The sequence below is a fragment of the Aulostomus chinensis genome, chromosome 23, assembly GCF_037954235.1.
Source record: "Aulostomus chinensis isolate RoL2024-O1b breed Wild chromosome 23, RoL_Achi_v1.0, whole genome shotgun sequence".
Taxonomy (NCBI): Eukaryota; Metazoa; Chordata; class Actinopteri; order Syngnathiformes; family Aulostomidae; genus Aulostomus; species Aulostomus chinensis.
The window spans coordinates 4,962,454-4,976,943 of record NC_141342.1 but is presented as its reverse complement, the minus strand read 5'-3'; the positions used below and the strand labels follow the sequence as shown (position 1 = coordinate 4,976,943).

Genomic DNA, 14,490 nt, shown 5'->3' with positions numbered 1-14,490 from the left:
GCCCTCTTAGCAATGTTCATGCCTCACCGTGCATGGGTCAAGAATCTTGTTCGTGTTTAGGCTTATGCAAGTGTAAAACTATTCTTATAAATGTGTTTGCCATCATCTAATATATTCAAGATGGTACGAGCAGGACATCTGGTACAGAAGGTTTTTTTAGATTAGGACCAATAATCTTTATAGTGAGAGCCTACTTGTAAAATGAAACATATTTTTCTGTCGTAGTAGACATTTCTTGTTTTTCTTCATGAGTTTCTTCTGTTTTTCTGTTGTGGATTTTAAACGAATTTACTTATTCAAACAAAGCAAACCTCAACTGGAAAACCTGAACATCCAAATTAATCTAATAAGAATGGCTTGAAGGGCAGATTAAAGGGGAGGTTCACATTCATTAACCGCTCAAGCCTGCTGCGTTTGTTCACTCTCTTCACTCTTTTCTTTGATAATAACTTGACGCGCATGCGTTAGGATGGTCAAAACCTTTAAAAATGGCATTTCAATATAGATATATATTTTTGAATAGATTCAGATCTGTTTGAATACTTTTTTCATATTAGTGATGTTATGGTTAGGGATCAGCCAGGTCCATGTATGTGACAGCACCAGTCCTCGTGTCTGTTGTTAGCCTCCCCTGGGCCTTGAACGCAGCGCAGCGCGTTTTGTTCCCTCAGCAGTGTAAACAGACAGTGTGCAGTGCAAGACTGTAGCATTAGCTGTTAGCTACATCAACATGTCTGAGGGATTTAGGCAGGACATCAGCAAATTGTAAGGGGAGCAATGCGAGCGTTCCAGAGGTGAAACGAGTCTTGCATCCACCGATACAAACAATGTGATTGAGCATCTGCCAATGTTTCACAAGGAAGAACTTGGGAGTTTGTGCAAGCTAACGCTAGCAACAACCAGGGAGACACACCAGGCAGCAGTAGCTGAAGCACTCAGGCTGAACTTCAGCGTAAACCCTGAAGGCTAAACAGGTTTAGAAGGAAGTTGCTGGATGACCTGCCACAGTCTGTCTAGCCTGGTGGAGCCCTGGGAGCCGAGGCCTCATTTGCTGTCCAGAAAACACAAATCAGACACTGCTGTATCTAAACTGTTGAACTGAGTGTCATTAGATTGAGCGGCGCAGCTATTTTGATGATGTCAGTGTTTGTTTTTCCTGCAGTTTCTGCAAATGAGCAATTTGAGGACCTGGTAATTGAATTGTTTAGTGCCATGTCAGGCAACTGGACTTTTTTTCAATTTTCTTGAAGACGTTTCACATCTCATCCAAGAGGCTTCTTCCGTTCTAACTTGTCATAACAACTTTTGAGATAACAGCTTAATCTCAAGGTGCAGTTGACATCTTGTTGATGTCTTCTCATGCTGTTGTCTGCCCAGAATCCAAAATATTCTGAAAACAACAAAGTATTTCCAAACAGGACTTTTCCAAAGGTTTAATACAAATCACTCTCTCCATCTACTGCAGCAAGTTTGGTAACTTTGGTTTAAAGAACACTATCACTCTGGACCACAATTTCCATCCATCTTCCCCCTCTTCTCCTGTTGAGGGTGGTGGGGGTGGAGCCTACTCCAGCAGCCTTCCCCCTGGACAGGTCACCAGTCCATCTCAGGGCCAACACATAGAGACAGACAACCATTGGCTCTCCCAGCCACACCTACGGTCAATTTAGAGTCTGGATTAACCTGGTCCCTCTTGATGTCTTTGGACTGTGGAGGAAGCTGGAGTACCAGAGAGAACCCAGCAGGAACAGGGAGAACATGGAGACTCACACAGAAAGACCCCGTGCTCCAGCCGGGGCTCCACCCACAACCTTCTTGCTGGGGTGAGGACCACTGCTCCACCCGGCCGCCGGACCTAAATTCAGTCAACAAATTATCAATAGCAGAAGTGAGGCTCATTACCACCACCCACTCACCTGGAGTGTGGAGTGACTCCTGTTGGACACTCCCACAGTGAGCGCAGCGTCCCAGGCTCACCTGAGAACACGGAAGCCACAGAGAGCTGGTCTCAGAGGAGACTACATTATACTCATTTTGATCAGTAATATTGATTTTATTTTTTTATGGTGGTTATTTATTCATATAAATCAGGATCAAATGGTTCAGTTTCTGTTGTGGATTTTGGTCATGATTGGATTTCGGTGTGTGCAGTGGATACAGACAGTCGAGTGTAACATTTTGTTTCCCTGTGGAACCCAAACTACATTTTACATGTACTCGATCCCTGGGTTTCACGTGAAACACTTTGGCTTGATATCCCTTTCACTGAAGCAAACGCAGCAAAATCCCATCTCCGTGCTGGTGGTCAGGCTTAGGAGGGTTGTGTTTCTCATATCGATGCTCTGGACATCTGTATCATCTTCAAGAATGAGGGAGGGGTGACGTCATCTCCTATTTTTTGTCCTGGAGACAGGAGGGTGCTATTTGAAGCATTGGCCTCTTCAAACTCTGGACTTTTTTCCCCACGAATAGAGGGAAAGATGCTCACTCGTCGAAAGCAGCATTCCTCCTCCAATGCCCTTATTTGGTGAACTGCAGCGAGCACACAGGCCCGGCAGCACAGAGAGCAGGAGAACGGGAGCTCTAGCCCCCTAAAAACCACAGAGGAAAGAGCCAGATATGCCCCAGACCCAGACATTCCACACATGGCCTGCTGCAGCGAGCACCCAGCCCTGCTAACGTATGAGAACAGCACGAGGAATACTTAGGAACACGCCACATTTGAATACACAGCTAATAAAATGACTAAATGGGTAGATGATGGGACATTGAGGGAGATTTCTTCACAAGAATAGAAATTAAGAGAGACCACCCTGAAAGCTTTGAGGTGAAAAGGTCAGTGACCATGAGAGCGTTGTGAGGGAGAGGTCAGGAGGGGACCACTTGACGCCAGAGCCACTTCTGTCTCACATCTTATTTTTAGAACATGCAAAGCAGTTGTGTCACCCGCGAGTTAAGTCAGAATAATCTGCTTTGATTGGAGTTTTGTCTCGGCAGGCCTGGCAACCGCAGCATGAGAAGCGGAGAAGCTGTCAGTTCCTGTGAAGAGTTTTGATGGAGGGTATCCTGTCGGGGTTCCACATAAAACAGCAGAGTTCCCTCCAGAACCTGCTCCAAGGGCACTTGCCTTTGGCTCGGCCTGTAAGAGTTTCCTGGAGGATTTGTCCTTTATGGAGTGGGTGGACTCCACTCCACTTGATTTTTAAAGCTGCCTCAGCTGTATTTTCACAACGTTTTTACAATTTTTGGGAAAGTTTCCCCTTTGAGCCTGGCTGCAGTCAATAAAAATGCTAGTATTGTGTCGTTACATTTATACACATTTAGGTTTTTTTGTTTTGTTTTGTTTTGTTTTTCCCAAACAAAGCGGTTTACATGTTAGTCCCTTGAGGGCGTATCGCAGCTTCTGTTTAGTCTTGCCTCTTGACATGTTTTATAGCCTCTGGTGTCATGTCAACCAGAGCAGAGTCTGTGAGAAAGTCATTAGTTTTAATAATATCCCATTGCACAGTTAAAAATAGTGCGGCTCATGGAAGACAGACACAATTGAAGGATATGGAATTGGATCAGTTGTGCAGAAATGAAACCCACAACAATTCATTTGCGTTTGTTTTGGTGCACGCAGCAAAGGGCAGTTTTAAAGTTGATTTTGTACTCCCACCACCAGCTAGACTCAGAACAGCAACAAACACTGGAAACTCACCCTCAGGCACCTTCAGATATTCCACCAAGACAGTTCTCTTCTCCCAGAGCTCCCCTCGCCGCAGGCATGACAGTCACTTGATCTTTTGAGGTCTTTTAGCTTGTTTAGTTGCACCTCTGATAAGCTAGAAATTGGTGTTTCTGTCTTTTTCCTGTGACGGACATGCGCCTGGTTGCATAAACATCTGTATTTTGCAACAGTCGGAATCATGTCCGAAGAATCTTCTGTTCCATGAACACGCTACATCAGTGTTAGCATGTCTGACCTGGTAACATGGCTGCAACTTTTTCAACATGTCACAAGTTTCTAAGGCTGTAGAAGCACAAGGCCCAACACACAGATGAAGAAATCCAGATTCCACAAAGTCAAGTCAGGTTTATTTGTGTGTCTCCAAATCCCAACCAAAGTTCTGTCCTGACTCTTTCCAAGTAGATCAGGTCCAGCACCTCCCTCCTTCAATGAACCTCCACCCAACAATTCTCCATCAGCAAGCACATCCTGCAACAGCAGCCACCAGAACCTTCCTTTACCAGCAGGAAGGTGGAGCAGATCCAGGATCAGTGGGGACAGAGAGACAGAAGGAGAGAGAGGGACAGCGATAAAGAGGGAGAATGGAGAAGTTTTTCTGCATCTTCTTGAGCCAGGATGTGTCTGATCTTAGCGATGCTACGTAGATGGAAGGAGACGTCCTGGTGGTAATAGCTGGAACGATGGATGGAGGGGATGAGAGGGGTCGTCCTGGGTCAGGGTTGCTCGTCGCTGCCTGGTGTAACGTTCAGAAAGGGGGGGGGTTTATGGAGAACAGAGCCAGTTGGAGCTTTATGAACAGATTCTTCCCGTTCAGTCTATTTGAAGGATTTATTTCCTCCTTTGTGGCAAAAAACCCCAGATTCAGACGTGTGCTGTCTTGACACAATGTTTAGATGTTGGGAATATCAGATATCAAATGCACCAAAGTTTCTCACAGATGGCTCTGATCCAGCTGGACCACAAACCCTCCGTAACGCAACACGTGCCATGTCACGGACCCGTTCACACCTCAGATGAATCGCTGTGAAGTACGTTCACTTTAACTCGTTTGTGAATACGTTTTCCTCTTTTAATACCTGTGTTGTCCTCTGCAGCATCAGGATGACCCCATAAACAAAATGCCCACAACTGCAATACCAGTGACAGCAATCAAGAAAAAGGACCCTGGTGTCAGGATCAGTGTTGATATCAGCAGATGTGTTTAAGCACTGAAGCGAGAATCGGTGCATCTCTGACTGTTCTACAGGTTGTATCGCTTTCCACCCAAAGGCTGGGCTCCCACTGCAGGATCTCAGGACGCGCCAGATAATTCAGTCAAGATGCAGGACCTGATGGGGATTCCAGAGACTTGATCTCACAAAACCCCCGTGATTAGACACGACTTCAGATGTAAACAAAACATGGAGGAGAACTGTCCTCATCAGCTGCCTGCATTTGTGTTTTGCTTTTTGCCACAAACTGATGGAAGTCACAGATGAGAAGATGGAAGCAGCGTGGTTGAGCTCAAACGCCAACGGTGTGGCGGTGCTGCCAGCAGAGCTCAGCTGCAGGTCTCCGATCAATAACTCAGGATTTCTGTCAGATTAGACACCGGGGAGCCTCTGGTCCTCTTGATGAGATTGAAGTTGTGCCGGTAAAGACCTCACACTCAGCACAGGATCTTTGGGTGGGACAGTGAGTCTGCTGCGCTCTTCTTACTTTGTGTCATAATTTTGTGGGGACTGTCCTGAAGGTGCTCCCTCTTGTGGACCAGGTGTGAAACATTGGTTGAATTATGAGTGTGTTTGTCATTTAAACATATCCCACTACATTTTTTGTTAATGTTGGGGGTTTGTGTGTTGGGACAAGTGCTAAGTTGCTTCCAGGTGCGACCAGATGTCCAAATCCCATTGAGACTTTAGCTCTTTAGACTTGGACGATCTGAAGTCGCTGCCATGTCTGTTCTTGGAAGTGTGGCGTTTGCTTTCACAGTCAAATATTACACAGCGTCAAGTCAAAGTCCCCTAAGAAACAAAATCAGTGCCTGTCCCTGAGTCTGGAAGGACTTTTTGACTACAAAGTGAGCCTTAAGGCCTTGTGTCCACAAAGACGCTCCCCTGAAAGTGCCCAGCTAAGAGCTCTGGACGAAGAGAAGACTGAACCACAGAACAAGCCGCCCATGAGGTCTCGACAAGTTCAGTTGTCTGGGTCAACTCTCCTCCTCCATCGCAGTTTAGTCCCTGATCGGAGGACTGGGTAAAAACTGACAATGATGTGAGCTGAGTTTTTAAGGTGATTATTCATCTGTCAGCAACCACGGGGGGGGGGCAGTGAAGAAAAGACGCTCAGTGCCTCATCACGCTGCTGGTGTTTGTGTCCCCGATGGGGGGAAAAAAAGTTGAAGACACGTCAGCTGGTGGTTTAAATGCCTTGGAGGTTTGTTTCTTCCATCATGGCAAACAGCACCTGAAGCAATCTTATAAAATACAGTTGTGAACTCGGGGGTCTTGTGTAAATTTAACAGTATCCTTTAACCTGTTTTTAACTCAATACTTGAAAATGTGCATTCAAATATGTCAATAGAAGAATTGCCTTCATGGCAGGATTATTATACTCTTTTACTTCTTAATGGAGTCAGCCTTTACATAACTGACACATTTCACAAAAACTGGAAGCCAGAAGTGCAGTCTTTCAAGCCTGAAAAGGGCAGAGGTGGTACATCGACCTTCCTCCTGTGTCTCCGTCCAGGACTTCGCCGTCAGTGTGGCGGTAGTTTGACCACACCGCTCCGGGTGCGGACACTTGTCAGCCCCTGCTACTTATTCTCAGGCTGGACGCTCTCTTTCAAGTGCAGGAAATTCTTCTGCAGCGTCTCTGTTCGTAAGTGCAACACAGTGTAATTGCCATATTTGGCAGCCCCCAGGGGTTTTCGAGCAGATCTTAATAAAGCTGGATCCGTGTTCAGTGGCCTTAAAAGGAGCTGAAAAGAGCACCAGCACCTGTTTTACATCTGTAGGAGCCTTAACCCAACAAAGCCTGATAACAGAGCCGCAGGATCCCGAGCAGACACTCTCAAAGTTAAAGAGGAAGTTGGGGGGGGATTTCTGTGCTATTGGGTCTCAACGAGTGCATTTATCACCTTCTCACACAAAGCTCAGATGGATCAGCATCAGCGTCTGTGTCTGTCTGTGGCGTGTGGGATATATCGGTGATTAGAATCATTGGAAAGTGCGTCTGTGTTGTAGCTGGCAGACGGAGCAGACTAGCAGCTAGCTCTGCAGCCGCCACTGATCACACACTCTTCCCGACAATCACACACACAAAGCGGCTTTATTTGGGCGCCCCATTGCTGTCATCTCCCCTTTTCACTCTGTATGTGCCGCAACTGAAAGGATTTGCCCAGTTGCCATGGTGAGCTGTCAATAACAGCAGAGTGTCTGTACAGTACAGGCCAGATTTACCCCGACATCTGCCTATGAAAACCAAAGAAAGGAATGAGGTTTTGAAAGAGACTTGGCGTGAAACATTGCACTGCACCGGGCCATGTTTTTAACTCTTGAAACTTGATACCAGCATTATCAGGGTTTAGTCGGCTGGTTATCCATCAGTGCGGACACAAACCGTTGAGTCCATCGCTGCGGAGTCTTACCTCATTTGCTAACATTTTACTCCGACAGACTTGTTTCCTTGTCTGTATTCAGTCCTCCGATGCAGCGCACCAGTTTTCATTTCTCTGGCTGTGTGAAATACAAAAATATACGAAGAGTATAATAATCCCATCATTTGTCCTGTTCCTTCTCCTGCAGCCAAGCACGCTGCCTCAGGGGACGGTGAACATGAATCTCTGCACAGACGTCATAGACGCTGAGCCCAAGACCGGCCAGAAGAACTCCCTGTGCATCATCACCCCGGACCAGGAGTACTTCATCAGAGGAGAGAATAAAGAGATCATTAATGGGTACGTCGTCTGAATGTTGCTGTTGATGGTTCAGGGAAGATGAGGATTTGAATGAATAAATAAATATGAATTTTAAAAAAACGCCGCTGCCTGCTGGCCCTCAGGTGGAGTGACCAGCTGGTGGTGTACCCTCGAACTAATAAGCAGAACCAGAAGAAGAAACGCAAGGTGGAACCTGCGACCTCCCAGGTGCTCCTCTCAGTCACAGCGCTGATTCTTCTGGCATGTTTAACTTCGATGGTGTTCCTCTTTCTTAATCAGCTGTTCTCTTTTTCTCTTATCTGATTGTGTGCAGGAACCAGGTCCTGCCAAAGTCGCAGTGACTGGGTCTGGTATCCCTGAGGCAGAGAAGGTTCCAGACTCCAGCTCCATCATCTGGCAGGAAGAGCTGAACCAAAGAGAGGCTGAGGGTGCTGCTGTCTGGGTTGCTACTGATCCCCCAGGATCACCGTTGCCCCCCTCAGGTAAGGATGAGTAACACCTTTGACAACACAAAATTTATTTTATTTGATTAAACTATTACATAAAACAACCAAAACCAAATGGCGGTACAGCTCACAGGTGACATGACGCTCATCAACATCCTCTGTTTTTCTGCTCCAGGTGAATGTGTGTCTGTGGGTCAGGGGTCTGACGCAGGCTCAGTGAATGGTGACGAGGTGGACCAGGCCAGCCTGGTGCTGCATGGCTCTGCACCCCAGCCGCCCACAGACCTGCTCTCCCCAACAGGCTCCTGCTCCAGCCTGGGCGGCATCCCTCGCTGCCTCTCCCCAGCTCCCAGCGACCCCTTCCCCTCTGGCAGCTCCCTGCTCTCCAACGGCTCCCACATCAGCGGTTCAGTCAGCTCTCTGGACTCGGACGCTAGCGGCAGCACAGTGACCAGCACCGACAGCCACCCAGCCACCCAGAGGGGCAACCACTCGTTCAGCCACCACGACAGGCCTCGATCTCGACGACTGGAGGCAGAAGCGAGAAAAGCTGAGAGGAGGAGTGCGTTTAGGAGCCCTGACAGGCAGGAGAGGGAGGCTGTCCTCAGCCCTGAGAGGAGGTCAGTGTCTGCTTCCTGGTCTTCCATTGCAGAACCTGTAAGCACCAACATTTACGGGCACAGACCCCAGATATCCTTTCAGCCTTTTCTGTTTCCATTTCAGTGCCAACCAGGGCTGTCACTTCTTAAAAAAAATACCTTTCACCTCACTTTTAAACATTCAAACTTGTATAAAAAGTGACTGCCCTGGTGTCGACTCTTGGGCACTTACTACAATTCTGTGACACATTTGGTCATGACGTCAGTTCAAAGCACAAAATCATACGTAATGCGCTCTGCACCCCTAATGCTGCAACCAGCTGCTCCCTCTTTTGATATCTTATTGTCTTGGAATGTGGTCTTTTAGTATCCTAAACCTGTAACTAGCTTTGTGTGTCAGCACCAAGCTGCCGGCTGCTTGTATGTGGCTGTTACTCACTGCCTGGTCTTTGAGCTTGGCGTGTAATCGACTAATCCAGGGGAGAGAATAGTGATGCTAATTCTGTCGTCGTATGTCACACAGTCCCGATTCTCTCTGATCAGTCTCTGATCTGCAATGTTCTCGTTTTAGTATCGGCTCGCTTGAAACTTCGACAAAGACGATGCGGAAAATAATAGTTGCCACCAGGTACGACCCATAAAAGAAAACCACAACACGCTGCACAGAGGCAGAACGATACCATGCGGTGGAAAAATAGGTTATTCTCAGTGAGGCACTTTGGCGAAGCAGAATGAACTGAAGGATAAACTCTCATTTAAACTGAACCAGAAAGTGAAGAGAGAGCAGAGACATACTGTTGGCAGGATGGACAGCCAAGCTGTGCTCGTGTCTGATACGAGAGGAAGGGCCTATAATTAGCTTGATGGCACCTCCCTGCAGGTGAACTGATTTACTGCGTCTGATTTAACCTGATGAGCCGTGTTAGTAGGCTGCTGTCTTTGACGGTGAGCCAGGCTTGTACTATTAAAGGCATGTACACACTCACGTACACAGAATCGCGTGAAGCACAAAGATTTTGAACGGTTATTACACTTGTTGTTTATACGGATGGCGGGAAGAAAGTCTGTATGTGGAGAAACGGAGACGTGCTAGGATTTTTGATCCGTTTTCATGTGTCATGTAGGTTTCTTGGAAATCGGTTTCTTAATAATTCCCCCTCCCTGCTGCTACGATTTGTCTTTTTTTTATCAGCAGTCATGCTAACAGTAAACATAGTCTGTATAAACACACCGTGCCTGTACTTTCCATTCAGTAATCTTCCTACTGGCCCCTGTAGAGAGGTCACAAGTGTCACACACACACGCACATGCGCGCGCGCACACACACTCACACACATACACATAGACAGCAACATTTCAAACAAACCAAGTGGAGGTCATCTTTTTCCTCCCACAGCCAGCTTCCTGAGCAATTCAGCCCCTCCATCCATGGCTCAGTCATAGGAAAAGGAAGCGAGGGAAAATAGGAGTGGCCACATTTCTGCCCCATAAACTCTTAGCTGGTCCATATGTGCCAGCTTAGGACTGAAGTGAGGCAGATGTCTCCCTCTGGACAGATGTGGCCACACAGCAGCCAGCACTTCAGTTGCAGGACATTTCCAATCCTTCATTCCAGCTGTTCAATGAAGGTATTCCAAGAGGAGTTCCGTGGATTGAATAATCAATATCGTAAGTGTCGACCAAATGAAATGAAAACGTGATCAGCAAAAATTGTGAGGGAGATGATGGGATATCTGAATCTGGGGGAAAAAATCAGACATCTGCCATAAATCAGACATCGGAATGATGGTGCCAGTCCAGGTTCTGATCCAGATTCTGTTCCAAAGCCTGTGCTGGATCATGAGACCACCATTACGTAACATGAGACACATCGATCCATTCATTTCAATTAATTTGTGCGTATTCGTTGCTCTTTTATTGCCTCCTCGTTTTGACATAATATTGCTAAAAGACGGACAAAGAGCACAGGCAACACTCCACCCAGGTAGATGTCCAAGTCAGATCGTTCCTGATTTTTGATGACGTTGGTTTAGAGCAGTGCTCCTCTCCAGTGGCTGTGTGGCTTCCATTTCTGTCCTTTTATACAAACCTTGTTTAGATTTTCATCCAAGACGAACTGGATTTTCTCCCTGACCCCTGAACCGTACACATACTGAAAGACAAGTTAATGACAAGATGGAGAATGTAAGAATGTGCGTGCCGTGGTAGCCTACTGGGTAAAAATGCGCACCACACAACCATGACTGCATTGACCTCGGCTCAGTTCTGGCGGAGGACCTTTGCTGCATGTCATACCACTCTCCTGCCTTTCTCTCTTCGCTCCAAAAAAACCCGCCAGTTTAAGTAAAATATGCTGAAGGAAGTGGCTCTGTATGGCACGATTCAGGCATGGCGTTTCAGCAAGCACGAGCAAGAGACTCAGAGACGACCTCAGCGCCGCATCTCAGCGTTGAGGTTCTTTCAAGTGTGTATTGTGTGTGTTTGGCTGCCTGCTGCTCTTGTCCTCCTTCCCTTCATTACCTTTTAAGGACTGGAGCTTTGACTAAAGAGTCCCCAAATAAGGGAAGCATTAGGACAAAAGTGTAATATAATATTTCCTACTGCCTCTCAGTCTCATGCTCTCTGAAATGCAGCTCCTCTGCTGTTTACCCAGAAGGCCTGAGTGGAGGCATGTTGTCTGTGTATTGGTTGCTTTCTAGATCTGTGGTCCAGAGCTCATTTGCCTTTGATCGTTTCGCTGCTAACATTTCACATACGGCTCTGTTTTTTCGGAAACGTTGTGGTCCTCATAACTCCTGTGAATCCGAAGCTCGCACACATTTGGGTAATGCCTTCATTGTCCATCATCCCCAGAGAAGAAGGTGGAGACCCTTGGCTCGTCTGTGCTCATCAGGCAGCTGAGACCCACGGAGACCACATGACTGCTAGTTAGCTTAGCACAGTAAATCAGAGTGGGCCGGCAGGCTCTGACAGGACTTTGGTTTTTTTTATGTAAGAATTTTATAAAAGGAACCAATAATAGTACCGTGAAAGCAATACTTCACCCTACAAGTGTATTTTGCTGTTAAAGTACTCACAAACAGATGTCTGGAGCTCACAAAGAAGTTTCCTTCCCTCTCTGCATTTCTTCTTTGTGAGCTCCAGCATGCAGAAAGAACCTTCCACATACATTTAGGCTTGAAGCCAGCGGAGTCTGGTGCCTAAGCACAGCAACAGAACTGTCCAAAAGCCTCCATTCACAAACTGTCCAGCCCATCGTCGGGTATGATCCACGTCGTCTTTATCCACCTGTGTGCTCAGGATTCCACAGACACTTGGATTTGAGTTGAAACAAAGCAGCTACAACACTTCAAGGTCTGTACCACTGGAAGTGTTGGAGTTTTTCAGCTCAAACTCAAGTGTTTATGGATTATCGAGTGTACAGCTGGACAAATAAAATGATGATTCTGGACGATGACCCCAAGAGTTTGTCCACAGATGTTTTTCAGCAGCTTTGCTGTTGTTTTGCTGCTGCATGTGTGTGTGTGTGTGTCTCCATTGGCTGCAGGAGTACGCCTGCGTGCGCTCAAGACACAAGTTTATGAGTACTTGAAAAGCAACGTACAGTAATTGGTAGAAGTACCGCTGGAAGGTACCATGTCAAAACGCAGCGTTTGGCTGAATTGCAGGATTGTGTGACGTTGATAACAGCAACAGTCTGAACAGCTGAGAAGGCCCTAGTTTTAGTCAGCGAGATGGGGACTGAATGAGAGAATAGGATTACCAGCAGAATAAGAGACGTTATGTTGTGAAGCAAACAAAATTAACGACGTAATTGACAACAGGTAATCTGCTCTGAAGAAAGTCGTGAGCTGGACGCTTCGAGCAAAAGGACAGTTTTTGGTTTTGCACCTGAATGTCTTTGTTTTGATTTCCAGTCGCTCCGGTGTTATTGAGAAGTTGGAGGCCCTGGAGCTGGAGAACCCAGAGAAAATGGAGGTGGAGGAGTCGGGGAGAAGTGGAGCCAGACAGGGCCGCAGCGAGCACAGACGTTTCCACAGAGAGGTAACGTTCGTGTGCGTGCGTGCGTGCATACACACGTGTTCAGCTTACAGTGCCAGCATTGTGAAGCAATTTACAATAGATATGGTGCGACTTGTAAACAGTGTTTTAAACAATATCACATGGCAGGGCAGATGTGAGCGGAGGATCGGACCCACTGGCCTGTTTGTTTGTTTGTTGTTTTTGGTTCTTCCTTTGTTTCTTTATCTTTTTTTTTTTGCTACCACATCCCCCCTACTCCTCCTCCTATATTTTCCCTTCACCCTTGCCTCTATCTTCCCGTCTCTCTGTCCTGCCTTTGTTATGTTTGTAGGTCAAAGGTCAGCAGCGTGTGCTGTGTTCATTTCTAGTTTCCATTCTGTGGTGGGATTCCCCTGGTGATATACTTCCCTTTCCCACCCTGGCCCTCGCTGTTTGACTACAGCAGCTCTAACCCACCAAACTGATCCAGACTCAGTGTTTGATAATGTGAAGCTGTCAGGGTTCTGTCTAGCAGCTACTGTAGATATGTGTTGGTCATGCACAGAAGAAGATATCATGTGTGATGTGTCCAGTCACAGATGCCTCCTCCTGTGGTACTTGGTGCACCTCCTCAGGTTTCTTTAAAGCAGCACTCACACACAACTTGAACTTGACGCCATCAGGATGGTCTTTGTTGTCTTTGCATTCAGAGCAGTCAAGTTTGTTTATATGCGTGTTCTATAGGAGCAGAGGCATGACGCGGGTCAAGGTCTGGATTTCCCCTCCACCCTGCCGCCTCTGAGGAGAGCCAAGTCCCTGGACCGAAGGACCACTGAGTCTGTCATGACAGTGAGTGATTACTCTTCCTGTTGCTTTGGTGAAACGGCCTTCCAAGGTCCAGTGTTCATCTTTTCAGTGTCCTCCGGGACTGGAACGCAGCTTAGGATGAATATAAGCTCATGAATAATGTGCCGTGTTGTTGTCCAAGGGTTCTTGTAAAGGAAATTAATTCTCAAGGCCCCATCACGCAAGCCTTTAAAGCACTAATATTTCAAAGTTCACTAAGTTCACTCAAAACAACGTGAGTTTTGAGGAATAGAGAGCAACCTTGATGTGGGTGGAGTGGATCGATAGTTTGTCAGCTTTGAAATCTTTTTTTTTCGTTTGTTTTTCCCCCTCAGAGAGCTGTTAGCTCACCTCCCTGGCAAACAGTCACTGTGTTACCAAGCCTCATATTGCTAAGTGACAGATTTCACCATGACAACAGTGTTTATAATGGACCAAAAAGCCAAACTTGTTGCCTGTGGAAGTTTTCCTGTCTCATATTTAAAGCAGAAAGATGTTTTTGTGCAATAGAGACAAGAAAACCATGGCAACAAGCTGGCCAACATATCAGGAGATTCTTTAGTTAATTGTCTCATGGCAGCAAAGCATTTCCATCTCTGACAACGTGGAGCAGAGCACCATGGACCTGAAGTGATGTTTCTGGTCACCTGATGAATCTTAAGCCCAATGCTTCCTCTACTTGCAACACTGTTTTGGACTCCAGATGCTAAAGGCTCGACCCTCCCAGCAGCTGCTAGGTGGTGGTGGACATGGCTCTCTCTCATAGTACAGTTGATTCATTTGACTTGGCTTCTTGTCTTCCTGCCAGAGGGATGAGTGGTGGGACTCATGTTGCACGGTGTACTGGTACTAGACAAGTATCACAGCACCACGGTGTTAAAAACATTTCAAGCTACCTTTTGTTAGCGCTGATAACTGATGGGTGACAGTGTTTTCATGAGAGCGCGT

The 14,490-nt window shown here is 46.7% G+C and overlaps 1 protein-coding gene across 5 annotated transcripts in view; it reads left to right on the top strand.

Annotated features, from left to right (window-relative positions):
- The window catches only part of mpripb (myosin phosphatase Rho interacting protein b), a 52,759-nt gene that overhangs the window by 14,936 nt on the left and 23,333 nt on the right, over window positions 1-14,490 (top strand). For all 5 annotated transcript variants that reach the window (XM_086196324.1, XM_086196322.1, XM_086196323.1 and 2 more), the window contains exons 4-9: window positions 7,516-7,667; window positions 7,772-7,856; window positions 7,963-8,131; window positions 8,271-8,715; window positions 12,612-12,738; window positions 13,441-13,545. In XM_086196324.1, coding sequence (XP_086052450.1) covers window positions 7,516-7,667; window positions 7,772-7,856; window positions 7,963-8,131; window positions 8,271-8,715; window positions 12,612-12,738; window positions 13,441-13,545 — 1,083 coding nt within the window. The remainder of the gene's footprint in view (window positions 1-7,515; window positions 7,668-7,771; window positions 7,857-7,962; window positions 8,132-8,270; window positions 8,716-12,611; window positions 12,739-13,440; window positions 13,546-14,490) is intronic.